Source organism: Aotus nancymaae, unplaced genomic scaffold (assembly GCF_030222135.1).
Source record: "Aotus nancymaae isolate 86718 unplaced genomic scaffold, 86718_ANA_hifiasm-v0.15.2.pri h1tg000019l, whole genome shotgun sequence".
NCBI classification, from domain to species: Eukaryota; Metazoa; Chordata; class Mammalia; order Primates; family Aotidae; genus Aotus; species Aotus nancymaae.
Genome location: NW_026988431.1, coordinates 848,061 through 874,294, shown reverse-complemented (window position 1 = coordinate 874,294; position 26,234 = coordinate 848,061). Strand labels below are relative to the sequence as shown.

The 26,234-nt window shown below is 42.1% G+C and overlaps 2 protein-coding genes and 1 non-coding gene across 11 annotated transcripts in view; 2 read left to right on the top strand and 1 right to left on the bottom strand.

The window, feature by feature from the left end:
• The window catches only part of FBXL2 (F-box and leucine rich repeat protein 2), a 117,732-nt gene that overhangs the window by 85,261 nt on the left and 6,237 nt on the right, over positions 1-26,234 (top strand). The window contains exons 6-15 of one of the 4 annotated variants that reach the window (XR_001104711.2): positions 169-237; positions 337-432; positions 649-775; positions 918-992; positions 2,540-2,670; positions 4,754-4,814; positions 5,592-5,636; positions 6,159-6,215; positions 11,123-11,335; positions 12,891-13,119. Coding sequence is in view for 3 of the 4 variants with exons in the window: in XM_012435546.2 (XP_012290969.1) it covers positions 169-237; positions 337-432; positions 649-775; positions 918-992; positions 2,540-2,670; positions 4,754-4,814; positions 5,592-5,636; positions 6,159-6,215; positions 11,123-11,335; positions 12,891-12,998 (982 nt within the window). In the remaining variant the exon portion in view is untranslated. Of the gene's footprint in view, positions 1-168; positions 238-317; positions 433-648; positions 776-917; positions 993-2,539; positions 2,671-4,753; positions 4,815-5,591; positions 5,637-6,091; positions 6,216-11,122; positions 11,336-12,890; positions 16,504-26,234 lie in introns of those variants that run through there. The other 3 variants (XM_012435546.2, XM_021666477.2, XM_064378578.1) reach the window with 3 other exon arrangements.
• LOC135275983 (U1 spliceosomal RNA) lies at positions 1,428-1,589 on the top strand. The gene has a single exon (XR_010343559.1). It is a non-coding gene; the product is annotated as a U1 spliceosomal RNA (small nuclear RNA).
• UBP1 (upstream binding protein 1) overlaps positions 15,537-26,234 on the bottom strand; it is a 50,631-nt gene continuing 39,933 nt past the window's right edge. For 4 of the 6 annotated variants that reach the window (XM_021666475.2, XM_064378577.1, XM_021666473.2 and 1 more), the window contains 5 exons: positions 24,362-24,452; positions 23,483-23,601; positions 20,657-20,799; positions 19,880-19,931; positions 15,537-17,350 (listed from right to left, as the gene is read on the bottom strand). In XM_021666475.2, the coding sequence (XP_021522150.1) occupies positions 17,313-17,350; positions 19,880-19,931; positions 20,657-20,799; positions 23,483-23,601; positions 24,362-24,452 (443 nt within the window). In that variant the 3' untranslated portion in view covers positions 15,537-17,312. Of the gene's footprint in view, positions 17,351-19,879; positions 19,932-20,656; positions 20,800-23,482; positions 23,602-23,766; positions 24,196-24,361; positions 24,453-26,234 lie in introns of those variants that run through there. The other 2 variants (XM_021666476.2, XR_010343428.1) reach the window with 2 other exon arrangements.

Genomic DNA, 26,234 nt, shown 5'->3' with positions numbered 1-26,234 from the left:
CTCCATTCTAGATCTATCGTCAGAATCTGCACTGTGACAAGAACCCTAGGTGATTCTTACATGCTTTAAAGTTTGAGGGAGCGCTGTTCTAAACGTCAATGGTTTCATGTGCCCTCTAGTGGCTGTCCAGCAACTTGCAGGGAGCTTTAAAATGTTTTCTCATTTTAGGACCTTTGCACAGAACTGCCGAAACATTGAACATTTAAACCTCAATGGATGCACAAAAATCACTGACAGGTAAGTAATGAAGATTAATTGGTGACTAAATAGCCATGGGGAGAGTGAAGGGAGAGAAACATGGTTGAAAATATCTTTAGCGCGCCTGCTCTTTTTCAGCACGTGTTATAGCCTTAGCAGATTCTGTTCCAAGCTGAAACATCTGGATCTGACCTCCTGTGTGTCTATTACAAACAGCTCCTTGAAGGGGATCAGGTAGGAGTGCCCATTGTTTGTGGTCAAGAGAAACACCCAAAGCTATGAACATTCTGGAAGCCTTCCTAATTGTCACATTGAAGCGAGAAATAGGTGACTCCAAGAGGTCCCAGGCATGGTCTCTCCTGAATTTCTTGTGATGTAGTAAACTCAGAGTTAGTAATGAACGCTCTACAGGAGAGACTGCATGTAAGTTTTTGTTTCTTGTTCTCTCAGTGAGGGCTGCCGAAACCTGGAATACCTGAACCTCTCTTGGTGTGACCAGATCACAAAGGATGGCATCGAGGCACTGGTGCGAGGTTGTCGAGGCCTGAAAGCCCTGCTCCTGAGGGGCTGCACACAGGTACCAGAGCGCAGATACAGCCGTTTGTGTTACGCGTCAGGTGTGGGCACATCATCGGGGAAGTTGCTTTTGCATTCGTCTTGGTGTCCCCCTGTTCCCTCCCCTGGATTCCAGCTGTCTTTTGTTTTCTCTGTCCACTCAGTTAGAAGATGAAGCTCTGAAACACATTCAGAATTACTGCCATGAGCTTGTGAGCCTCAACCTACAGTCCTGCTCAGTAAGTGGCGTGCCTTTCCTCAACACCATCTGCTCTATGCTCTCCCAAAGCAGTATGCCCCGAGCCTCCCTGCAGCCCTCCCGGCAGCCGAGACGGGCTGTGATGCCACACCTGGATTTTTCATCCTGAGTCCTTATATGACCTACCAATTTGTCACAAGATGGAAGAACAGCAGCAACCAAAAGGAATCGTCCTCGATTCAAAGCCACTGACATCGCCCCTAAAATAACACAAACCAGGTGTGATTTTTGTTGAATCGAGTACTAGGGACACTGTCGAGGAATGCTGTGAACTGGTCACTAAATAGTTGTAAGACCTGAACAATTCATGATAAGATCTGTGTCTTTTTAACTTATAAATTGAGGATGATGACTCCTCTCACGTTGTTTCAGTGGATAAAATGAAATAACACATGTGAAATTGCTTTAAAAAATAAAACGCACCTGGCAGGGGAGACACCATGATCACGAAGGTGGTTTTCCCAGGGCGAGGCTTATCCATTGCACTCCGGATGTGCTGACCCCTGCGATTTCCCCAAATGTGGGAAACTTGACTGCATAATTTGTGGTAGTGGGGACTGCGTTTGCGCTCTCCCCTGGTTAAAAAATAATAAAAAAAATAAAGCGCATATGCAAGAGCAAGGTGGTGTTTTCATCAGGGTATTAGCCTATGAAAAACCGCTGGTCCTTCCCCACCACCATTGCAAACATGGCTACCTGAAGAGGATGCTTGCTACCTCCCACCAGGCTTTTCAAGGGAACGTAGATTTTGAGAAAGGTAAGGGAACCCCTTGCATTCGGCTTTAAATGAATATATTCTAAATCTTTAGAGTCTCTGAGGGTGGGAGAAAAACCAGAAACTATCTTCTGGACAAATGTTGACCTTATAACCTGGACTATTCAAAAACAGGACCTTGACTTATGTGTAGGACAGCACTGGCAGAGGGCTTGAAGCGTAATACAGATGTGCCGTGTATTACTGTATTGATTAGTCTGTCTAAGTGAACATGCTGTTTTGAATCTTCATGGCAAAATTCATAAAATTCTAAGGTATTAATAATTTCATGATTTTTCCTATTGTCTAAAACATTTGATGAAATATAAATATACATGTGTATATTATAAATATCTAAAGCATTAATCTGCAGAAATCCAACCAAATATTAATATGTCACCTAAACTAGGAAAGTCTTGTAAGTTCTTTAATCAGATTTTAAAATTATGCATTTATGAATTTTATGAAAAATCGATATTTTGATGACTCTAGTGAGGGAGAAATGGAATTTTAAACTTTTATTCTCCATTCGTAATAACAAAAGGTCTTACTTTTTCCTGGATGCATGTATCTTATCTAAATTGCTAGACTATTTTAAAGCTGTGCAGAGATAACACAGTCGTGTCTACCCTCTACTTATTCTGTTGAAGTTGTTTGGATAAAATGCTAGTAATCACCAAAATTAATTGAACAGCAGCAGGTCTTTTTCTGCTGCTCCTGGTTGAGTACTGAGGGCATCCTGTGACTTTTCTTTCTGTGCTGCGTTTCCTCAGCGCATCACGGATGAAGGTGTGGTGCAGATATGCAGGGGCTGTCACCGGCTGCAGGCCCTCTGCCTTTCGGGTTGCAGCAACCTCACAGATGCCTCTCTTACAGCCCTGGGTTTGAACTGCCCGCGACTGCAGTGAGTACACCGCACTTTTTGCTTTGCAGCTGAGAGTTTGGCTGAGTTAACCAAGAGGGCTTCTGGCAGGAGAGGACAGGCTTGCCAGGTAGTGGTGGTGGAGGTAGCAGTTGTGTGTTGCTGGCTTTTGTTGGGTAAATTGGAGTGGGACAGTGTGTAAATCCAGTTCGCTGCGGGATGTACTGGGAGAGTATAACATGTCTACCACCAGTGAATGTTCACCTCATCCTGGTATTTCTTTAAGCATCCGAGTGAGCACATGGCGAGCAGAGCGATAGCCTCACATACAAAGGACATGAGCTTCTCCTCTAGACCTGCTGCCAGACGGACAGAATAGGGGGAATATCACGATCGCCTTCTTACTTAGCTTCTTCCCCAGTAGGGAAAAAGGGTTTGTTTTTAACAAATAATAATTTAGGCTGGCCACGGTGGCTTACGCCTGTAATCCCGCACTTTGGGAGGCTAAGGTGGACGGATCGCCTGAGGTCAGGAGTTTGAGACCAGCCTGGCCAACATGGTGAAACCCCATCTCTACTAAAAATACAAAAATTAGCTGGGCGTGGTGGCGGGCACCTGTAATCCCAGCTACTCAGGAGGCTGAGGCAGGAGAATCGTTTGAACCCAGGAGGCAGAGGTTGCAGTGAAAGATCATGCCACTGTGCTCCAGCGTGGGTGACAGAGTGTGACCCCATCTCAAAAAACAAATAATTTATATTCTGATCCTCAAGGTAATAGATTATCATTACCAGCTATGAATATTAAAATTTTAACAATAGTAGCAATAATAGTTTGACCTCAGAATCAGCAACCTTAAATTCTATCCAAGAGGCAGAAAAAATGATACTTTTTTTTTTTTTTTTTGAGACAGAGTTTTGCTACTGTTGCCCAGGCTGGAGTGCAGTGGTGCCATCTCGGCTCACCGCAACCTCCGCCTCCCGGGTTCAAGCGATTCTCCTGCCTCAGCCTTCAGAGTTAGCTGGGACTACAGGCATGCGCCACCACACCCAGCTAATTTTGTATTTTTAGTAGAGACGGGATTTCTCCGTGTTGGTCAGGCTGGTTCCTGACCTCCCGACCTCAGGTGATCCGCCCGCCTCAGCCTCCCAAAGTGCTGAGGTTACAGGTGTGAGCCACCGTGCCCAGACAAAAGAAAAGATACTTTTTAAAAATCTCTACTTTCCAATGAAACTGACCCATTCCCATGCTCACATCAGTTCTATATCTTTTAAGAATTATGTATTTCTCCTTTTACCAATTTTTTTTACTGTTACAGAGAAGGTTCTATATCATTTAGATATTTCTGCTTAGTAGGAGGAATTTGGATGATCAAAACTGGTCAGAAAGGAGGTCAAAATTATTGCTGTAAGGGAGTATTTACCTTAGAAATGTTATTCATGCATCCATCCCTATTAAGCATGGGTAATTGAGGATTAACTTATTTTTCATTGTCTACAAATTTTTTAAATTTCCTTTAGGGTACCTGAGAATTTCCATAAATGCGGGAAATCTCAAGATGATTTTATTGAGAAAAAGCTCATCTTAAATGTGTTTAAAAAGTGAACAAGGCTGGGTATAGTGGCTCATGCCAGTAATCCCAGCACTTTGGGAAGCTGAGGTGGGTGGATCACCTAAGGTCAGGAGTTTGAGACCAGCCTGGCCAACATGGTGAAAACCCTTTTCTACTAAAAATACAAAAATCAGCTGGGCATGGTGGCAGGCACTTGTAGTCCTAGCTACTTGGGAGGCTGAGGCGGGAGAATCGCTTGAAGCTGGAAGGCAGAGGCTGCAGTGAGCCAGGATCCTGCCACTGTACTCCAGCCTGGGCAGCAGTGTGAGACTCCGTTTCAAAAATATTAGAATAATATTTCAAAACAACATGCTGGTATAGCAGGAAGATTCCTGGATTTACTCTGAAGTTTGGAATGGAACTGCGGGGCCTTGGGCAGGTCACATTCCCTAAGGGCTGTTAACGGAAGCAACAGCATGTCAGAGAGCAGAAAAGACTCGCGTGTGCATCATAAAGTATGTGTTTCCATTATTCACTAGCTGGTAACTTCTGCTCCCCTGTATACTTTCTCCCCAGAATTTTGGAGGCTGCCCGATGCTCCCACTTGACTGACGCAGGTTTTACACTTTTAGCCCGGGTAAGGCATAGATTTAAAGAATAGAACCAAACTGTAATTCACCTCCCGAATTCCAAGTGACTTGGAGTGGTTTTGGGTGTGCAGATAACTACCTTCAGAAAAGACAGGCACCACATAGAGCCGAGCCCCTAGGGTGCGCACTGCAGTTTTTCCGGTTAGCCAGAAATCTAGGGACGTCCTGTAGAGGGTTCTGTAAAGGGTCTGGGCCTCACGCTTGGTCAGGTGAGTCAGGTGGGACAAGCCTCCTCCTGGCAGGAGACTCATTTCCTCATATGGACCCCAACGTGGCCTCTCTGCAGTGCCCCCTAACTGGCTGTACTCTGCCCTTTGCCCTGCGAATGCTGACCACTGGGGGCCCCTCTGGACCTGCTGCCAGGAGCCCATGTCCTCTTGGGCTGTTGATGCACTCCGCCACCTCCACCCAACCCCCACAGTGTGGCCTAGTGCTCCACATCTCCAGGCCCTCTCAGAGCCAGGTCTGTGGCTAAAATATCCCCGCTGATGTCTGTGAGCACTGGGATGGTTGTAAACAACTCTCTTTCCTGGCCGAGAGAAGGAAATGCAGCCAGAGGCAGCCCTATTCCCAGTTCCAAAGCACTGTGGTTCAAAAGACAGCTGCTCAGAAGTGCTGGTTTACTGGGTGGCTTTAGAAACAGAGCATACTTCTTAATGGATGAGAATAAGGACACTGGGCCAGTACGCAGAGGGACAGGGCAGCCACCGTTGTTGCCCTCACCGCTGGCTCACATGCGGGGTCTGTCTTGTGGACTCTTCCAGAATTGCCATGAATTGGAGAAGATGGATCTTGAAGAATGCATCCTGGTGAGTGGACTCTTGACAGCCCTGCAGGGCAGACTGCTCCCCAGTCTCTGCCGGCTGGTGCAGCCCACCCAGAGACATCCCGAGCCTCCTGCATCACCTTGGGTGGCAGGACTTGGAAACCTGTAAGGCTGTGGCAGTGGATGTGTGAGCTTTTGGCTCTTCTCAGTCACCAGACTGAACTACAGAAGAGAACAGGATAGCTCCATAAAATAAGCTTGCATGTCCAGTGATGGGGTGACTCCAAAGAGGAGAGTCCTGGGAACGCTCCTTGCCCACTCCCTCTTTGTCCCTTGCCCTAAGCCCCCTTACAGCACCAGAAGAGAGACCAAAGAACAGTTTTGCATCTCTAGAAGCAGGCAGATTTTAGAGTGCTGGTGAATAGAGGAGCTCCCAGCCCTGGAGTGTTTGAGATGAGTTTTTAATTCTCTTTTACACCTTTTGATTCTCACGTTCAGGAGAAGCCAGGATTAGGTATTAAGTTCTGGTGTGGAAGCCACACTGACACAGCGTGTTTCTCTCCAGATAACCGACAGCACGCTCATCCAGCTCTCCATTCACTGTCCCAAACTGCAAGCCCTGGTGAGTCTGAGTTTCTGTGACATTATTCACCTGTTAGAGATGAAAGCCCTCCTACCACAGCAAGAAGCTGTTTGGGTTCTCTTTCTGTAAGGTATTGTCTCTGTTGATTTCAAAGATCAATAGATCTGGGCTAACTTGGGAGGCAGGGTATCTAAATGATTACTGCTTTCATTGAATGGATAGTTTTAAGATTCTCGGGAAAAAAAAGTCCAGATCCAGTGGTTTCATTGGAGAATTCTACCAAACATTTAAGAAATTTACATCTTTTTTTTTTTTTTGAGACAGGGTCTCACTCTGTCACCCACGGTGGAGTGCAGTGGCATGGTCTCAGCTCACTGCAACCTCCGCCTCCCAGGTTCAAGAGATTCTCCTGGCTCAGCCTTGCGAGTAGCTGGGATTACAGACACGTGCCACCACACCCAGCTAATTTTTGTATTTTTGGTAGACAGGGTTTCACCATGTTGGCCAGGCTGGTCTTGAACTCCTGACTTCAAATGATCTGCCTGCCTCTTTGACCTCCCAAAATGCTGGGACTACAGGTGTGAGCCACTGAGCCTGGCATGAATTAACATCAATTCTATATACTCTTTTAGAAAATAGACAATAAAATATTTTATAACTCTTATTTTATGTTTTTGAGACAGAGTCTTGCTCTGTCACCCAGGCTGGACTACAGTGGCACAATCCTGGCTTACTACAATCTCTACCTCCTGGGTTCAAGCTATTCTCCTGCCTCAGCCTCCTGAGTAGCTGGGATTACTGGCGTGCACCACCATGCCCAGCTAATTTTTGTATTTTTAGTAGAGACGGGGTTTCACCATGTTGGCCTGGCTGGTCTTGAACTCCTGACCTCGAGTGATCTACCTGCCTTGGCCTCCCAAAACAACTTTTTTTTTTTTAATGAGGCCAGTAAAACCGTCTTATCAAAACTGAACAAAATTGTACCAAAAAAACCCTACAGACTGATATTCCTCATAAATATAGAAGCAAGTATCTATAACAAAATATTAGCAAATAGAATGTAGCAATATATAAAAATAATTATAACACCATGGCCAACCAGGGTTTAGTCCAGAGACACAAGTCTAGTTTAATATTTGAAAACTGACTGATGTAATCAACCATGTTAACTAAAGAAGAAAAGTTACATGATCACGTCAACTAATGCAGAAAAAGAATTTGACAAAATTCAAAAGAAAAAAATGTTATTTAAAAAAGTACCAGGAATATAAGAGAAAAATGCCCAGTTGCCATGTTGCCTGCACAGGGATAACCACTATGGCCAATTTCTGTCCTTCTCAAGAAATTCCTTGTGCGAAGAAAAGTGATTCTCTTTCTCTGTCCCTCTCCTCCCTGTCTCTTTCATGCACACACAGCCGCACCACATCCATGGGAGCAGAAGACACCTCCACCTCCCATTCTGCATGTTCCGTCCCACCACCTTAACCCGCTCCGAGTCAGAAATGTTATATAAGCTGCTCACTTCGAGAATGCCTCACTGCCAGGGATGAGTGACAGTGCATGACAGGAGAAAAAGCTTTAAGGCCAGCCTGAGCTGGCTATAACTGGCAGGTCTCAACGTTTTTAAGCCACAATGCTGTCGTCTGTAAAAACGGAATCATAACACCTACTCTACAGAGTTGGCCCAAACCAGACAGCTGTGACTATTCTATGTTGTTAGTGTTAATACAGAAGGCCCACTGCTGTAGGAACCGTGTTGGCAGCGGATTTTCCTGTTAGGACAGGTCAAGCACCCTCTGATTTTCCTTAAATCAGTTTTTAAAATTTCTGTGTATACTTGCATATGCCAGTATAAGTTTTTCTTTTCTTTATTTTTGAGACAGTCTTCCTCTGTCACCCAGGCTAGAGTACAGTGGCGCGATCTTGGCTCACTACAAACTCCACCTTCTGGGTTCAAGCTATTCTTCTGCCTCAGCCTTCCAAGTAGCTGGGATTATAGGCGCCCACCACTGTGCCCGGCTAATTTTTGTATTTTTTTTAGTAGAGATGGGGTTTCACCACGTTGGCCAGGCTGGTCTTGAACTCCTGAACGCGGTCCACCCACCTCTGCCTCCCAAAGTGCTGGGATTACAGGTGTGAGCCACTACGCCCGGCATACAAGTTTTTCAATTAATATAACAGTATCTCCTCAGTCTCGTATATTACTGCTAACTTCTTGATTTCTGAATTTCCCTGTATTAAAACAATGGAGAAATTGGCATTCATACACTATCTCCATCATCCTCTTTCTCCAATCTGTGTTTATAAATATACACATATGTATGTGTGAATCTATATGTAAATAAAATGAAATAAGCCCAGCACGGTGCTCATGCCTGTAATCCCAGCACTTTGGGAGGCTGAGGCGGGTGGATCACCTGGGGTCAAGAGTTCGAGACCAGTCTGACCAACATGGAGAAACTCCATCTCTACTAAAAATACAAAATTATCTGGTGTGGTGGTGCATGCCTGTAATCCCAGCTACTCGGGAGGCTGAGGCAGAAGAATCGCTTGAACCCAGGAGGTGGAGGTTGCAGTGAGCCAAGATTGCGCCATTGCACTCCAGCCTGGGCAACAAGAGTGAAACTCCATCTCAAAAATAAAAATAAATGAAATATATACGTACACAGGGAGACACTTTTTTCTGGTTCAATTTTATTATAAATAATTTTTTTATTTCCCAATTTTAAACAGCCTCCTAAAGAACCATAATGAAGTTCTGGCTTTACTCATAAGTCAATTATAAAAGCTAAAAACCAATGAACAACATTGATTACATAAATACCATTTGATGTTAACCATGTGGAGGGATTCGATTCATGAGAAAGTAAATATATTCCATATTGTTAAGATGAAGCTCAGAGAAGAATCTTTGAAGCATCAAGTTCCAACAGAATTGCTCTCCTCTAGCTTCCCTTCCCTCAAGGTTGTACTCTGCTGCCTAGTTCACAGAGCCAATAGTTCTAGTTTCTAGTAGTAGCTTCTAGTTTGGGGCTGTTACAACCAGTATTGCTATGTCTTGGATTTTTTATTTTTCAGGAATACCTTATACCATCCACTCAGGTCTCCCCACCAGGACTTGTCCAGTCCGAACTCTCAGGCATCTCCTTGCTTCACAGACTGCAGCAGCCATTCTCTAAACTGAATCCACTTCTGCACTAAAAAATTTGGCAGTCAGAGTGGTTTATATTTTCAGTTTTAACTTTACTGAAGTAAAATATACATGCAGAAAAGTACACTTATCATTGGTGTATAGACCAATGCAGTTCCATAAACTGAATACACCCTGATTGAAGGTCAACATTATTCTGACCCTGGAAAGCCCCTTTCTGCTCCCTTTCAATGACTGATCCTCCAAAAGTCATGACTTCCAAATAGCATATATTAGTTTTACCTCTTTTTGTATTTTATTTAAATTATATGAATGGAATGGTGAATACTCATCTGCTTTCCTTATCCATATTGTCGCATGTAGTTGTGTACTGTTCATTCTCATTGCTTTAGAGAATGGATACACTGTGATTTCTTTATCCTTTCTACTTTTGAATATTTGAGTACTGCATCTAGTTTGGGGCTATTACAGCCAGTATTCCTATGTTTTTTGGTTAACACATGTATGCATTTCAGTCAGAAACATCAGAATAACCCCTGCAGCCTATGAGACTTACAGTTGCTCCACATCCTCACCAACATTTATTTTCCATCTTTTTTGAAGAACAATTGTAACATCGCATTGTCTTTACAGCTCTTCCCACTGACCTTGGAATCAGAACGACGTAACCTACACAACTCGGTGATCTGGCCTTTACCTCCCCAATTCCATCTGCATCTACATGCGTCCTCTTACTTCCCACTTACTAGATGTTGATCTTCTTCCTAAACACAGTGCTGGCCATTGTCCTGCTCCCCTGGGCCTTGCACACAACAAACTTTTGCTCTTTCCTAGGATTAGCTCCTAACCCTTCAAACATCAACTCAGTGGTCTCCTTCTCAGGACAAATCCTGCTATCATATGCTCTCAAAGCACCTCAGCTTCAGTTTAAAGCTTAATTAGCATTATTTGATTTTCTAGACTCTCCAGTCTGGGCTCCACCCGTGCAGAAAAGTATACTTTTACTCATGATTGCACACATGGGGGCTGGGACAGATTTGGGGCTCATATATTTGAAAGAACAAATGAACAAATGAACAAATGGGATGTTGATGCAGTACTTCTGCCTCTCTCGTTTTCATGGTGGGGTGAATCTTACATTTGATATGCATTGGGGAAAACTGTCAGGTCTGAAACTTTTTGATACGGAGAACTTAAAGGGAATTACACAAATGTCATTTGGCTATATAATATTCATCTGAATTTATCTTCTGCAACCAAGGTAAGTTAGTAATGTCAGATCACACTGTTCAAGGTGTATTTGATTTATACACCTTGCAGAGTGTTCAATACGTCTCTGGGTCATAGCTGTTTGTACAGTTTTCTAAATGAACAAGGACATGAGCTGCATTGATTTCACTGGCATCCCCTCAGATGGAGAACTGGCCAATAAAATAGCTCTCAAGGGGGCAAACTCTGAAATTTCCCCTGAAAATTTTAATTCCATCTTTATACAATTAGAAGAGAGAAGCCACCCCCAGGGCAGCAAACCCATGACCAGAGGGCTCCAAGGTTTGTGTTTGGTCCTCACTGCCTAATGTCTCAGTCTGTTTTGTGCTGCTACCACAGACTGGATAATTTATAATGAACAGAAACTTCTTATAATTCTAAAGTCCAGGAGCTGGCATCTGCTGAGGGCATTGTTGCTGTGTCATCCCATAGCAGAAGGGCAAAAAGGTTAGCTTCCAGCTTTTTTTAGGACTTGAGCCTTGGAACAAGGGTCCTGCAAACATTTACTCATTTCTCCCTATTCCAGAGCCTGTCCCACTGTGAACTCATCACAGATGATGGGATCCTGCACCTGAGCAACAGCACCTGTGGCCACGAGAGGTTGCGAGTACTGGAGCTGGACAACTGCCTCCTCATCACTGATGTGGCCCTGGAACACCTAGAGAACTGCCGAGGCCTGGAGCGCCTTGAGCTGTATGACTGCCAGCAGGTTACTCGTGCAGGCATCAAGCGGATGCGGGTAGGTGTGGGGCAGGGGAGTCAGTCACACCTGACATTTCTAAGCAACAAAGGAAAACATCAAGAATCAGGCCAGGTGCAGTGGCTCATGCCTATAATCCCAACACTGGAAAGCCAAGGTGGGTAGATCATTTGAGGTCAGGAAAGACCAGCCTGGCCAAAATGGTGAAACCTCATTTCTGTTAAAAATACAAAAATTAGCCAGGCGTGGTGGTGGGCACCTGTAATTCCAGCTACTTGGGAGGCTGAGGCAGGAGAATCACAAACTTGGGAGTCAGACATTGCCCAGATCGCACCACCGCACTCCAGCCTGGGCCATAGAGTGAGACTCTAGCTCAAAAAAAAAAAAATTTCTGTTATGCGAACTGACGTCTTCAAAATGTTCTTGCTTAGACTTCACCCTGGAAGATTCAACCTAAGTGGGTCTGGTCTGGGTGGAGATTTCACATGGTCTGGTGATCAGAGCCCTTATAAGAAAGCCTATGTTGGGCCAGGCGCGGTGGCTCACACCTGTAATCCCAGCACTTTGGGAGGCCAAGGCGGACAGATCATGAGGTCAGGAGTCAGACCAGCCTGAGCAACACAGTGAAACCCCATCTTTACTAAAAATACAAAAATCGGCTGTGCATGGTTGCTGCCTACTCAGGAGAGTCTCTTGAACCCGGGAGGCAGAGGTTGCAGTGAGACAAGATTGCACCACTGCACTCCAGCATGGGTGTAAAAGCAAAAAAGCAAAAAAAAAAAAAAAAAAAAAGCCTATGTTAAAGGCAAGCAGTTAAGCAATTTAAGGTCATTATGAGTAGGAGGTAGAACTATTTTGGCTAATTTCCAGGTAAGAGGGCTTAACAGAATTTTAAGCCCTCTTAAAAAATTAAAAATTAAAAATTTTAATTTTTTTTTTTTTTTTTTTTTTTGGAGACAGAGTCTCGCTCTGTTGCTCAGGCTGGAGTGCAGTGGCATGATCTCAGCTCACTGCAACCTCCACCTCCTGGGTTCAAGCAATTCTCCTGCCTCAGCCACCTGAGTAGCTGGATTACAGGCGTGAGCCACAATGCTGGCTAACTTGTATTTTTAGTAGAAATGGGCTTTCACCATCTTGGCCAGGCTGGTCTTGAACTCCTGACCTCATGATCCCCCGGCCTTAGCCTCCCAAAGTTCTGGGATTACAGGCATGAGCCACTGCACCCGGCCTCATCTACATTCTTGATTATGCTTTAAGTTTAGGCAACTGCATTTACGTCCCAAAACAGCCCCATCCAGGGTGCTACAGCTGTAGAGAACATTCACTTAGTTTGCAAACAGGGCTGGTTACTACCCCTGGGTGGAAATATATCAATGTATATCAACTCAAGTGTTTTCACTTATTCTTAAAATGTACTATTGGGGGGCACAGGGTAGGGGGAGTAACAGGAGTAGCTCTAATCTATAGCATAAATTCTATTTGAACTGACTTATTAAGGTGAAGATTTTTAATGGAGGACTATAGGCTTTTCTAGAATTATGACCATAATCCTAAAAATACCAGTGTAAAAACTCTTTTTTCTTCATCCTTCCAGGCTCAGCTCCCTCATGTCAAAGTCCACGCCTACTTTGCTCCCGTCACCCCACCGACAGCAGTGGCAGGAAGTGGACAGCGATTGTGCAGGTGCTGTGTCATTCTCTGACAGCAGCTGCCAGAGCCCAAGGGGTGATGAGGCATCCTCTTCTCTAGAAGACGTTGAGTCTTCCTGACCTACTCCACCATCACCCAATCTGTTGATTCTTCACTGGGAAAGGCATTTACAGGTAAAATACTTCTGTATGGATTGCAGTAACTCTGGTGATAGTTTTCACCTTTATTCTGCTGTGAAACAATCAAAGCCTTGTGTCAGTTAACACGTGGCAAGTGGTCTCAATGCAGCCAGCACCATGCCAGAAACCTGGATCTCTTAAGAGATGGGTACCTACCTAGGTACTAAAGTCCTACCCTTGGCATTCTCAGCATTCCTCAAGCAGACCATCAGTGTTAGCACAAACTGAGCAGAAAAAATAAGCTGTTGATTTTCTACCTGATATTTAAGCCAGTGGCCTACTTTAATTCACAATTCCATTTTGATTAGCAGGACTTTTCCACTTTGAAGATAAAATAGCAACTTTATCAAAGTGACTGTACTGCAAATTCATAATGCCTGATAGTTTTATATGTAGAGACTTATGTGGAAGGCATGTTAATAGGTTTCCATGAGACACCAAAGAAAAGAGGACTCTATACTGGGTGGAGCAGGGTCTTCACCTTTCTGTTTGTCAACTTGTCATATACACCTCCAGGGACCAAAAACAAAAGCAGCTCGGAGTCTGTGTTGCCTGACTGGAAAGTAGAAGCTCTGGTGTATGCTACAGCACATCATGCATTTTTTATTAAAGGAAAAAAGCTAATTATGTCCACGCCTCCCTAAAACTGAGGGGACCTTAAAGAAAAAGAATGAGGCTTAAGTTAACTGTAATATAATCAATTAAAAGTAATGAATGGATGCATGTAAAATGGATGTTTTTGTTTTTCAAGTTTATTTTGAAATCTTAGAAATCAGGTTACACCATAACTACTCAAAAGTTTTACAAACTTAAAACTCAGATCAGTAAGTGTTGGTACCTTTTAGACTCATAAAATTGAATAAATCATTGCAATGCTTTAAAAAAAAGTAAGTCAGAGGGTTTTATTGCTATGATTTTATGGCAGACACATCCAAGGAAAACCATCTTCCAAATTGACCCTTCCTGATGTTATCTGAAATCTGGTAAGATGACCCTACTCTTTACTGAGGTTGATTCTTGCTCCACGCTGTCCACATTTATGATCTTTATTAAGAACCTATCATCATCACCTTCATTGTGAACGTAGGTGTTCATGGTGGCCAGCCCTTCCTCACAAGAACTCCCCCAAACTGAAGGGCCAGGAGCTCATGAAAAACTTAAGTGGAACAGCAAAGGCAAGACATTTTCCCATGACTAGCAATACCTTTATTAGATATACAGTTTTATATGTATTATTTTTAAGGATACGTTACCTCAGCTGCATTCTAGGAAAAGAAAGCAGATACATTTATCGTCCCATAGATGGACCTGGCAAGATTATCCGAGTAAGCATTAAAGTCATTTTATTGCCTTATGATATTTTCCAGTATTCCTGGGTCTAAAGATTGTATGGATACCATAGCGGTTACTTAAATATACATTTATACCCACTGTTGTGGAGGAGATGGGGGAGGAGGACTGATGCAGGAAGCAACGTCAATAAATGAGCATGTAACAGACTTGCTTCAGTGATGATTATGAATTAAGAGTTTTGTTTTAAAAATTAACAAGGCTAGGCGCATGGTGGCACACACCTGTAATCCCAGCACTTACTTTGGGAAGCTGAGGTGGGTGGATCACTTGAGGTCAGGAGTTTGAGACCAGCCTGGCCAACATAGTCAAACCCCATCTCTACTAAAAATACAAAAATTAGCCAGGCGTGGTGGCATGTGCCTGTAATCTCAGCTACTCGGGAGGCTGAGGTTGCAGTGAGACAAGATCATGCCATTGCACTCCAGGCCCAGGCAACAACAACAGTGAGACTCCATCTGTCTCAAAAAAAAAAAAAAAAAATGACCAGAGCCTTCTATACGCGATTTCTTTTGAGCCAGCATACAACCTATCATCAATCATCAATCACAGCTATTGGACTCAATGCTCGCTCAATGACTCATGGCCTCATTTACAAAACAAACAACAGGAGAAACTCTTGTAAGAAAATCAGGTTTGCTTCCTTTTAAAGTTTGGAACAGTTACTGGAATAAAAATCCTTAGTTGCATCAGCTTTGACAAAAGAAACTGAAAAGGCAAAAACTATGGGCCTCACCTCTTATTATTACATTTACACTGACACAGAACACACACAGGGAAACCCCTTGATTCTATTACATAAAGTGGCACTAGCAGGAACTGGGATTTTAAATGAGACACACATTTGCAAAACAATCAGAAAACATTTATTATCCTGAAATGTGTACATCCTACTATTAAAAAAACAATAACAAATTTGCTGGTGCCATAATTTATTTAGCCTGTTTCACTGGGACAAACTCATGTTCAATGCCACTCAGTATAATTTCAAGTTGTTTGATAAACATCTAAGTATTTTTACCCCGCTAGTAAAACCTGATGAAGAATTCAAAATAAGCACACAGCATTAAATGACATTTATTGTTCCATAAATCTTGAGATCCGAAAAGGAATGCTAAATAGACAAGCAAAACTTTTAAAACAAGAGATAAACTCACTTCTTTCCCCAGTGACTGGTACAGAAAACGTGGTCACACAAAAGCAAAGGGAAAAAGTCAGAAAGGAAAGCTCTCTGCCTATAGGGTCTATTAGAGTTACAGATATTTTCAAACTGAAGATGAAAACAGACCGTGCTTCTCTGTAGGAAATAATTAACCCCCTTTATGAATAAAACATAAAATGTCAAAGCTTTTACCCACTGAATTAGTTTGTCTTCTAGGAGAGATTTCAAACTCAAAATTACTCATTTCCTATTTTTGCCTGAACAAAGATGAGGATCAAATACTACATTCAAATCAGGACATCTGGGTATAAGGACAGAGAGATGCTACAATTAAAATGGAATAGACGTTTTAAAAAAATTCAGTCCCCTACACCACAGGCCTCAGACATGCTTGCTGATGGATTTTGGGAAGGTTCTGGATGAAGACGGAGATATAGGAGGGAAGTGAGAAAACAGTGGATTCCCTTTGAAAAGTATGCTAGCAGACAAGCATTTGGTTTTATTAAAGAGGCACTCTTTTTATAAAGAAAGAAGCTATAACGTGGTGTATAAAAAGCCCCTAAATAATCACCAGCATGTCTATCCATGATTGTACTAAAGCTCAATATTTGAGGAGAGGCTTAAGGGATTTGGATGGTACATTTTAGTGTTTGACAGATAACATCTAGTGTTTCCATGAAAAAAATTCATCTTGTTCATAATGAAGATCCCTTAACATCTAGTCAGAAGCTACCAACAATAATACTTTCTCCCCCTACTTGGGTCACCTATTTCCAATGTCTGGGGTAGGGCGTTAAAGGGATGGTGGGGGTGGGGAGTTAGGGTGAGGTGGGGGATGGTAGTCAGAGATGGAGAGAGGAAGAAAATGAGAGGAAAAACCACGAGTTTAAAAGGCAAAGAATCTCCAAAAATGAAAACCAGAAACTAAAATGCTAAAAGTGGAAGCAGAAGCAAAAAAGTTTTTCAATAAATCTGTGACAAAGCCAAAACACAAAAGTCTTTGTACCTATTAGGATTTACACTGATCCTCTCACCAAGGTACTCCTTATAATGCAGTTTGCTTCAAGCTCATCTTCCTGGCTTGGATCTTCTCCGATCTGGCATGATCACATCAAACGTACACCCTTAGACATGATTTCTTCCAAGAAGGTGCCAAGCCTCTTACCTGACCACCAATGGCTGCATCAGCACAACACATCTCTCCGCATACAGATTCACTGCTGGCTCCACAACAGCACTGTCCCCACATATCTCCTCTCCAGGTCAGCATAAAGTTCAGGCAACAAAAGCCAAACTGGCACAGAAAGGTAAATGCCCTCATAAGTTTTTACATTCATTTCCAAACCACATACAGTGTAAAAAGACAGCAAAGGCTGCTTCTAGGAACTGTATTTACTGGCCTCTGCCAGAGAAGCAGGCAGCTATGCCTGCACCGTGGCCTCCAGAGCTGGATGCATGCTGTGCCGATGTGCTCACTCTCACGAGGATGCTTGGCTATGGCAGTGACAGTGAGGAGATTCACCTCTCATACAACTCATTAGAAAGATCATCTTGTGTTTTCAATATGAAACATTTCATATGGTAAAATCCAATCCCAAGACTTCTTGGATTCAGTCTTCACACACTTGTAAGCGTGACTATTTGGTACTGAATATAGTTCAGTCTATATAAGACATCACTTCAAAATTATGTGGATGCCATCACTATTTTCAGCTGCAGAAAAGGGAAAGAAATTATTTCTTCAGTCAGGCTTAGGAAATTAAGCCTATTAAATGGAAAACTCCCTGCAAACTACAACCTCCCTTCCCAACTCAGAGGTTACCTTTAAATGATTCTAGAGAAACAAGCACATTAACTTGCTCTAGCTCCTCTTCCCCCAAAAAACTTCATGTACGCATTCCCTTTTTAGACATTCTGCACTTTTCACGCTTGGCCCACTATCAAAGCCCCTGCCTCCAACATTGTCTGCCAGTTCTGGGGATGGGGGGACATCTATCAAGACAAACAATAGTAATGCTTCCAAAAGCGGAACAAGAGCTGGAGGCAGAACAGGTGAAAACACCGTCAGGGCAGAGGATCTGAGGGAGGAAATGCAAATGCGTACATCTGTCTTTTCCAGAAAAATGAGCTACTCAGAGGGAGATTTCAAACATTTAAAAAATGTATCATTCCAGGCCGGGCGCGGTAGCTCACGCCTGTAATCCCAGCACTTTGGGAGGCTGAGGTAGGCGGATCACAAGGTCAGGAGTTCAAGACCAGCCTGGCCAATATGGTGAAACCCTGTTTCTAGAACTAAAAATATAAAAATTAGCCGGGCGTGGTGGCGGGCGCCCGAAGTCCCAGCTACTAGGGACAATTAGAATTACCCGAACCCAGGAGCTGGAGTTCAGTGGAATTCAGGCAATTAGAATTACCCAAACCCAGGAGCTGGAGGCTGCAGTGAGCCAAGATGGCGCCACTGCACTCCAGCCTGGGCGACGGAGTGAGACTCCATCTCAAAATAAATAAATAAATAAATAAAAGTAGTATCATTCCTTTTGCCAAGTGCCTCTCAGTAAATAGAAACATACAGGCATTCATTTAAAAAAAAAAAAAGATTTTTCTCATGAGGTCAAAGTTTGAAGAAATATAAACGGTAAGAGATCCTATGATTTCTAACACCAGAAAATGTCCACTGGTTTTACAAAACAAAACTATACAATTGTATGTTTTCTTTTTTAGACAATGTGAGTTATGCAGGGTAAAAACTGTACTGCTGTGAGAACAAAAGATTGAGCAGAAGGGTACTAAGCTAAAGATGTTTCTGAAAGTAAAAGTTAGAATGACCCAGTTCAGAGTTAAAACTCAGCCTTGCAGGTAACCTTGATGGCATATTTAACATGTTAGGCACAAAGTAAAATCAGTATTTCAGTAGTTTGGGGACACTTGATACACATGACATCTTCCTCTTCTAGGGGCAGCTTTTGTGCTAAGACTGGATTTGGATCTTGGCTCACCTGATTTTAAAACAGTCTATGAATGTATGATCTCTTCTCAAAGAATTTTACATTTAAGAATCCCTCCTCTTGAATGTTGGAGCCACCTGAACCTGGTCCTGGCTCTTCTCACATTCTCTCCCTAAATGACTTTAACAACTTCTACAGCTTTGAGTCACTGTTGATATGCTGAAGGCTTCCAAATTTACATCTCATGCCTCTGAGCCCCCAGACTGATGGTCAACTGCCTACCTGACATTTACACATATCCAAACCAAACTCTTGGTTGCTTTACCCCAATCATACTTACTTCTTCAGTGAGATCACCATCTGCCCAGTTACTTTCCAAAGAAAAACAGGAGTCAGAACTATTCCTCCCTCAAATGTAGAGCCCACCAGGCCCTGTCTATAAATCTGTAAGATACACCACCTTTCACCAGGATATCTCCTGCCTCCAGTTTTGCCACCTTCTCATCTATCTCCACAGAGTTGTGACAGTGAAAGTAAAATCTAGTCATATTACTACTCCTTTGTTTAAACAACTTCGGTGACATCCCAATGCATTTCAAGTAAATCCAAACTACCATCACCATCCGGTCCTGCATGCCAGACCCAGCCTTCTGCTTTGACTCCACCCTGATCCGCTCACCCTCGCACACTGCATGGCAGCTACATGGCCCACTGCCGGACTTTCAAAGAAGCCAACTGTTTTCCTTGCACACAACCCCATATTGCCTGGGGGATGCTACTCCTGTGGCCAGCTCCTGTTCCTTCTCATTCTTCAAGTCTCAGGATTAATGACACCTCCTCAGGGAAGCCTTGCCTTACAGTTTCACATTACCCCCAACCCAGATCTCCCTTATCCATAAGTACTCCACACTTTCCTGTTCCTTCATGGCACTTAACATATTGGTAATTTTGTGTATCTCTTGGCCAATTTTGGTTTGCTTTCCCCAAAAGGAGTTTCATGGATTGTTTTATTCAAGATCTATTGAGTGACAGAAGCATGGTGTCTGACACAAAGTGCTCACTAAGATGTTGGCTGAATGAACCGAGATTTTTTTTTCCTGTCATCTAGAAAGACTGACTCTTCTTCCTTATTTGCTAATTTCTATTACAAGTACTAAAAATGTTCTTACTTTCTCAAACTTTCTTCTTAAAATGAGTAAAGCCATTTTAAAGAATAAACACACAAGAGGCACTAATTAGAGGCCCACACTGTCTCTCACGATTCCAGCATTTTAAGACACACATACATGCAAAGTACCTTTTACGGTGGAGAATAAAAAACAACTCTCATCTTGAAAGTTCTGAACCATCTAGAAGGATAAAGTAAATATGTAAGTACAATTAAGATCCAAGTGTCGTTTCTTAACTAGAAGTGATTTTAAAATAGGAAGTATTCTTCTCACACAAATACAGGACTCAATGGTCAAAACGGTAATTCATGAAGGCAGTGTGAGGTAGCAAAGATGCACACGTGCTGCTCTGCCCTGTGTTCACTGCATCATACCTGCCCATAATGGTCCCCGAGAGACCTGGCTGGTCACCTGTGTGACCCACAGGGGCACATTCCCTGCCAGCTCCTATGGATGATGACTCTAACACAAATTGCATGAAGTGCTCTTCTATTATTACTTGCTTGCCACCAAACACTAGGGGAAAAATTATGTATCTAATCTTACATGTTTTTTAAAATTAGTCATCAAATAATAGACAAAAGGAAAACACATCCAATGACTCACCTCATAAAAAGGGCTGAAGCCTGCCACTATCCCTAGAGTCCCCCAGTGATTGGCTGCATCCTAAAGGGCTGAGGGAAGGCTAGGCCAGTTTTCCTTGGCTTGTATTCCGTATTATCACTAGGATGCCTGAAACTCTTGGTTATAAATTCTTCCAAAGTGATTCCCAACTCTCTGAAAATGATTCTCTTAAGTGTTTTCAAAAGAGGTCACAGAATTTTTCTACAGTTCTACAATTACATGTATAGAAGTAAATACCAGTGTGAAAAGGAAAGGCAAATGAGCATGCCTATTTGATTTACCTGATCACTAACAAGAATGTGAATACCAGTGGGACCCTGTCTGTAAACCTGATTAATTTGGTGGAAAGGAATATTAAACACCAGCGCAAGTTTTCGAGCGACTTCTGAGGCTATCATTTCTTCCAAGTAGATTGCATGATAAACTGAAATTAAAAGAAAAAAAAAGAACAGCATTTTAACAGTAATCTTTGATCTGTTTTCTACCTGATCTGTAGGCTCTGTAGAAAAATCAAACCTTTCAAAGTACCAAAAAAAAAAATTGTTTTTAATGAGAATAAACTATTTCTTTCCCCATTTTACTACCTTGAAATCTTGAACTATCAATTTAAAATGTAAGAATACATTATTTATATCCAAAAATATAATTTAATAAAGACTAGCAGAAATCCCTGGACAAAAAGATTTGAGGTTTGAGTTTTTCTTTATTCATATTTTTTTGCAATGAATATAGTTTCATGTATTCAAAGTTTTTAAAAACAGGAATTGGCTGCAAATGGACCTGGGGGATCATCCTGAAGTAATGGGACTCAAATTGGATTTTGACAATGGCTGAAAAACTCTGTAAATTTGCTAAAATATCATTATATACTTAAAATGAGAGGACTTTATGGTATGTAAATTATGCCTGAAGAAAGCTGTCTTTAAAAATAATATGTATTTCATGTATTTCTAGCAGTATACAAAAAGAACCCTAAAAGAGCCATAGTTCTTTTTGTTTTTTTTGAGACAGTCTCTCTGTTGCCCAGGCTGGAGTGCAGAGACACAATCACAGCTCTCTGTAGCCTCTGCCTCCCAGGCTGAAGGAATCCTCCCCACCTCAGCCTCCTAAGTAGCTGGGACTATGGTGGTGGCACACGCCACCACGCCTGGCTAATTTTATTATTTTTTATTATTATTATTATCTGTAGATACAGGGTTTCACCACGTTACCCAGGCTGTCTCAAATTCCTGGGCTCACGCAATCGACCCTGTTAAGCCTCCCAAAGTGCTGGGATTACAGGCGTGAGCCATCATGCCCAGATAAACATTATAGTTTTTGATCCAGTAATCCTACTACTAGGAATTTATCCTAAGGAATAAAAGTTATCTGTATATGCCCCTCTCCCACAAAAAAATTTAAATAATATAAAAGATACTATATGAAAAGCTAAGAATATAAACAATGGAGCGTGATGCTTCCTTGCAGAAAGCCCCAGTCACATTCCATCCAGTGTTCTGCATTTTTGCTACACAGATCTTTTCAGCAGACATCTGCACAGTGCACATCTGTAGTGAGTCTCACTCTCGTAGGTCCTGCTCAATTACTGATTAAAGCCAGACATGAATCAGGAATATCATTACTGAGAACTGTGCTTCCCCAAACAAGGGGTTTGTGAGTATAGAAACCCAGATTTTACATTACATAAAACTGAGAAGTTGGAACTAAAATTGCAGTAAGACTGTAGATATGATCTAGAGCAGGGGGTCACCAAACCACAGCCCAGACGGGCCAATTCCTGCCCTACACTTTTTTTTTTTAAATAAAGTTTTACTGGAACAGCCTTATATACATTTACATATTGTCTATGGCTATTTTAGCACTACAATCACAGAGTTGAAGGTGAGAAACCCTATGTATGGTCTAAAGAGATGGAAATATTTACTACCTGACCTTTTACAGAAAAAGTTTGCTGACCTCTGATTATCGGAAAATCTCCATTATTTTCCCACATCCCTCCACAAACACTCATGTTTTAGGAAACAACTTCCAAAATATTATAATGTTGACCATATGTAAATGAAATACAAGATCCTGATGATACATGGAGAGCTCCTTTAAATTTTTATCCTGTAAGAATTTGTATAATCTCAAAATTCAGAGCTTTTGAAGTCAAAATGATACCAAATAGAAAAGTTCATATAGTGATGGTATCCTTCCAATTTTTTGTAAAATTCAAACCACAAAATATTTTTCAGAGCTCTACTACTATTAGGGCAAATAACTGCATCTCCGAATTCCATTAACCCATCTTTTTTTGAAAAAGTCTGAGCGTGTTGCCTTTGTTCTACTTTAGAGTATAGAAAGAAAGAAATATTACCATATATCCATGCTATAAATGAGAAAACATATGCCTTCTAAAATATTTGCTTTCTTTAAGGGTCATATTTAGAGGCGAGAAGAGGGAGGGGCCAGAATTTTTATCTCTGTCCTAATCTAGCACTATACTGCACAATTAAATCCTCAGGATGAGAAGTCCTCCCAAGATAATGTACTGTGTATTATTTACAATGACATAAAGACAAAGCACCAGACTTGCCACACACAGGTGCAAAGTGCTGGCCAAACACTGGCAGTGACAAGTCCACACACTTAGGGACTATTACATACATACACTCTTGCACATATGCGGTGTTTTAAGAGTTTTCCCCACCCCTAGTCAGGAAAATGGGAAAAAAAGGAAAGAAAAACCCTCCTGCTTTTTGTTAAGCTGCCAGTGTTATAGTCATCATTTCCGTAAGTCTGATATTAAAAAAAAAAAAAAAAGCCAGAAAAGATCTCCATCCATTCAAGCTAGTTTTTCACTTGTTAGATATTTCCGGCATGAGGGGCCACATGAAAAAACAGACCCTCCATGTGGCTGAAATAACTGAGAAAGAATGCCTTTCCTCTTCTCCCAAGGACTTGGCCCTAGGGCTGCCACCTCTCATTACTGTCAAGGCTCCCACAAGAGCAACTTGGCATTCCTAACACAGCAAGAGTTCTCCAAAGCCTGCTCCATCAAGTCCTTCCCATTTCTGACGATCTCAGAAAAGAAGTGACAGAATCGAGATGCCCTCCATACCTACCATAGGGTGCCCCACTGCCATTCTCGCTTGCACTGCCTGCAGCTTGCTGCTGCCCTTGCAGCACTGTGCTGCTTGGCTGCTCCCGGCAGACATAGATGGTTAAACGGGGCCTAACCGACCTGCAATCAGAAGATGCCACTGATAAGCCTGGGAGAGAAAGCTGCCTTACCACACGTACAAATATGACAACTACAGGAATCTAAGTTCTATTTCCTTACGAGAACTTTATAATGTTATTTCATTATACAAAATAATTTACTAATAAAAATATAAAAACCACACACCTCACACCAACTATCACAGGTGGTCTAATATGATGATCCAGACTCTAAACCATTGAGATGGTCTGTCAGATGCTGGTAAATTTAAGTTTCAAGATTAAGTCAGCAAATTAAAAATCAGTAAGATTCAATTTTAATGGAATTCTCACAAGTATAGAAAGAGCAATAATAGTAAATGGTTCTTACAAGCCAGCACAATTTACATTTTCTGTCATTTTAATTCACAATTAGTTTACATTTTTAATAACTGTTTAGTAATAGTCATGACCTTGAAAACCATAGATTCTGTATAGCTCACCTAAATTAGAAGTTTTGTTTTCTTGGCAACAAACCCAGTCGTCTTCAAGAAATCAGTACTGCCCATGTGCATTTCTACCAGTCTTACAGTCTACCTCTGCCCTCATCAGTGCCTGCATCATATCTGGGCCTGCCCTGAAGGTGTACACAAAACAGTCTTCTTGTGAGCACAATGCTGCCGATGCTCGACGGCGCACACAGGCACACACGCCAACCTAGCGTGGAAACACATTCTGCCCAAATTCCCCACACGAAGAAAGGTACATTCTTATTTCAAGCGAAACAGTTTACAGTATTTTACCTTGACTTCAGTGAATTATAGAGCCGAATTCCATCGGCTGCACCACAAATTTGAACTAAATCCTCCTTGGTCAGTTTTAATAAGTCGGCACCTAGAGAAGAGCAAAAATATCTTTCTCAAATAAATGGAAAAAGAACAGAACTGCTTTACAGGCATCTGTCATTATGCAGTCCAATGTCCTTCAAAATAATCACAGGTATCCTGAATATACGCATATACATCAACAATACAAGAAGACACACAGACATCTGTCCTTCAGAGCCAAGGAAAATGCTGACTCTTCCATGTTCTGTTTCAAGAAGGTGCTTAGAAGTCTAGAGGCCGGTGAATCAAATCAATGAGAGCAGGGCCTATAGAACTCTTCCAAGTACAGGATTTCACTCGTCTACCTTATTTAGTGGCTGGGTTGGGCTATGTGAAGAAACATGTTTCTGACTCACTCCATAGAAACAAACCCTGAGATCACTCAGGCTAGTCAACCTTTTTTACAAAAAAGGAAATGGAAGTCCAGAGTTTATGGGACTTGCCTAAAGTCTGTAACAGATGGTAGCCGAACTAGGACTGGGCCTCTCTATACTGAAACATGCAATGTAAAGTCAAACATTCTATAACATAAACACCATCACAGCAGCCAGTTTTAACAGAAGAATGGTGGAGAATCACACATTATACCCCAAGATTTCCCCCAAGCACATCCTACTTACCGTGTCATTTAAAAGTGGGAATGTCTCTCTACACAGGTTTCCTACAGCACCACCTAGAGAAGCAGTGCTTGACACTTTTAAAAATTCTATCTAAACACTCCCTACACTTACTATACAAGAAAAAAAAACCTTACACATTAAGTATATAAAAGCCATATCTGAGTATATACACATCATGAACTACTACTATTTCAAGTGTAAATGATACGGCATCTAGGATTTGCTCTGAAATACAACTGAAGGCAGGAGAGGAAATGGTGGAGAGCAAGACTGACCAAATGCTGGTGGTTTTTGAAGCTAGGAGATGGCTGCATGGGAGTTCATCATATTATCTCTACTTTTTAATGTCTGAATATTTCCATAATCTTTGTTTTATTCTCTTACTAACAGCAAGGATGCAGTTTATTGGGGGAATTAAGATGACCTTTGGGATGAAGGCATGACTTCCATATGATAAATATCCACTTACATATGTAAGAAGATAATGGAGTCATCTATTTTTAAAGGCTCAAATGTGACAGCCTACTAAATTGCTAGTCTGTAAAACAAAGATCAGAGAAGCACATCTCCCATGAGACATAAGCATCAACAGAGTCATTTTATAGAGTCAGGTAAGCAGAGAGGCTCTCTTTCATCTCTCTACTAGGGCTTAACTATATGCACCTCACAGTTGTGACCAGAGAGTACTGTGTATGTGTGTGCACACCCTTAACCCATATGGAGAACTGGACAGATAACTGCATGTACAACCCTTCCTGAAATGTGAATGCCCACAAAGATCAGAGCAAGAAGCCTCACTCTCCTCCTTACCATGCTACTGTCAGTGCTGTGACTCGTGAGATCTACCCAAAGGGTACCATGGCTAGCTCCTCACCCACTTTCTTGGAAGAAGCCCCCAGGATAAGGAAAAGGGAGAAGGTCACGCCATGTGGACACTGCTCACAGTAAAAAGGGCTTAAAACTCACCAGACAGAAACGCCAATCTGCCTAATATAACAGGAGTAATGTGGGGCCTCCCTCAGTTCCAAATGTTGGCGCTTTTTCTATGTGCTATGCTTTTCATCTGCCTTCCATACAACAGTGCAAGACAAACCCCAGCTCCCCTACCCTGAAATTTTATAATTTCTAGTTTTTCATCCATAAAAAGTTTTACTTAATCATAAAGAAAT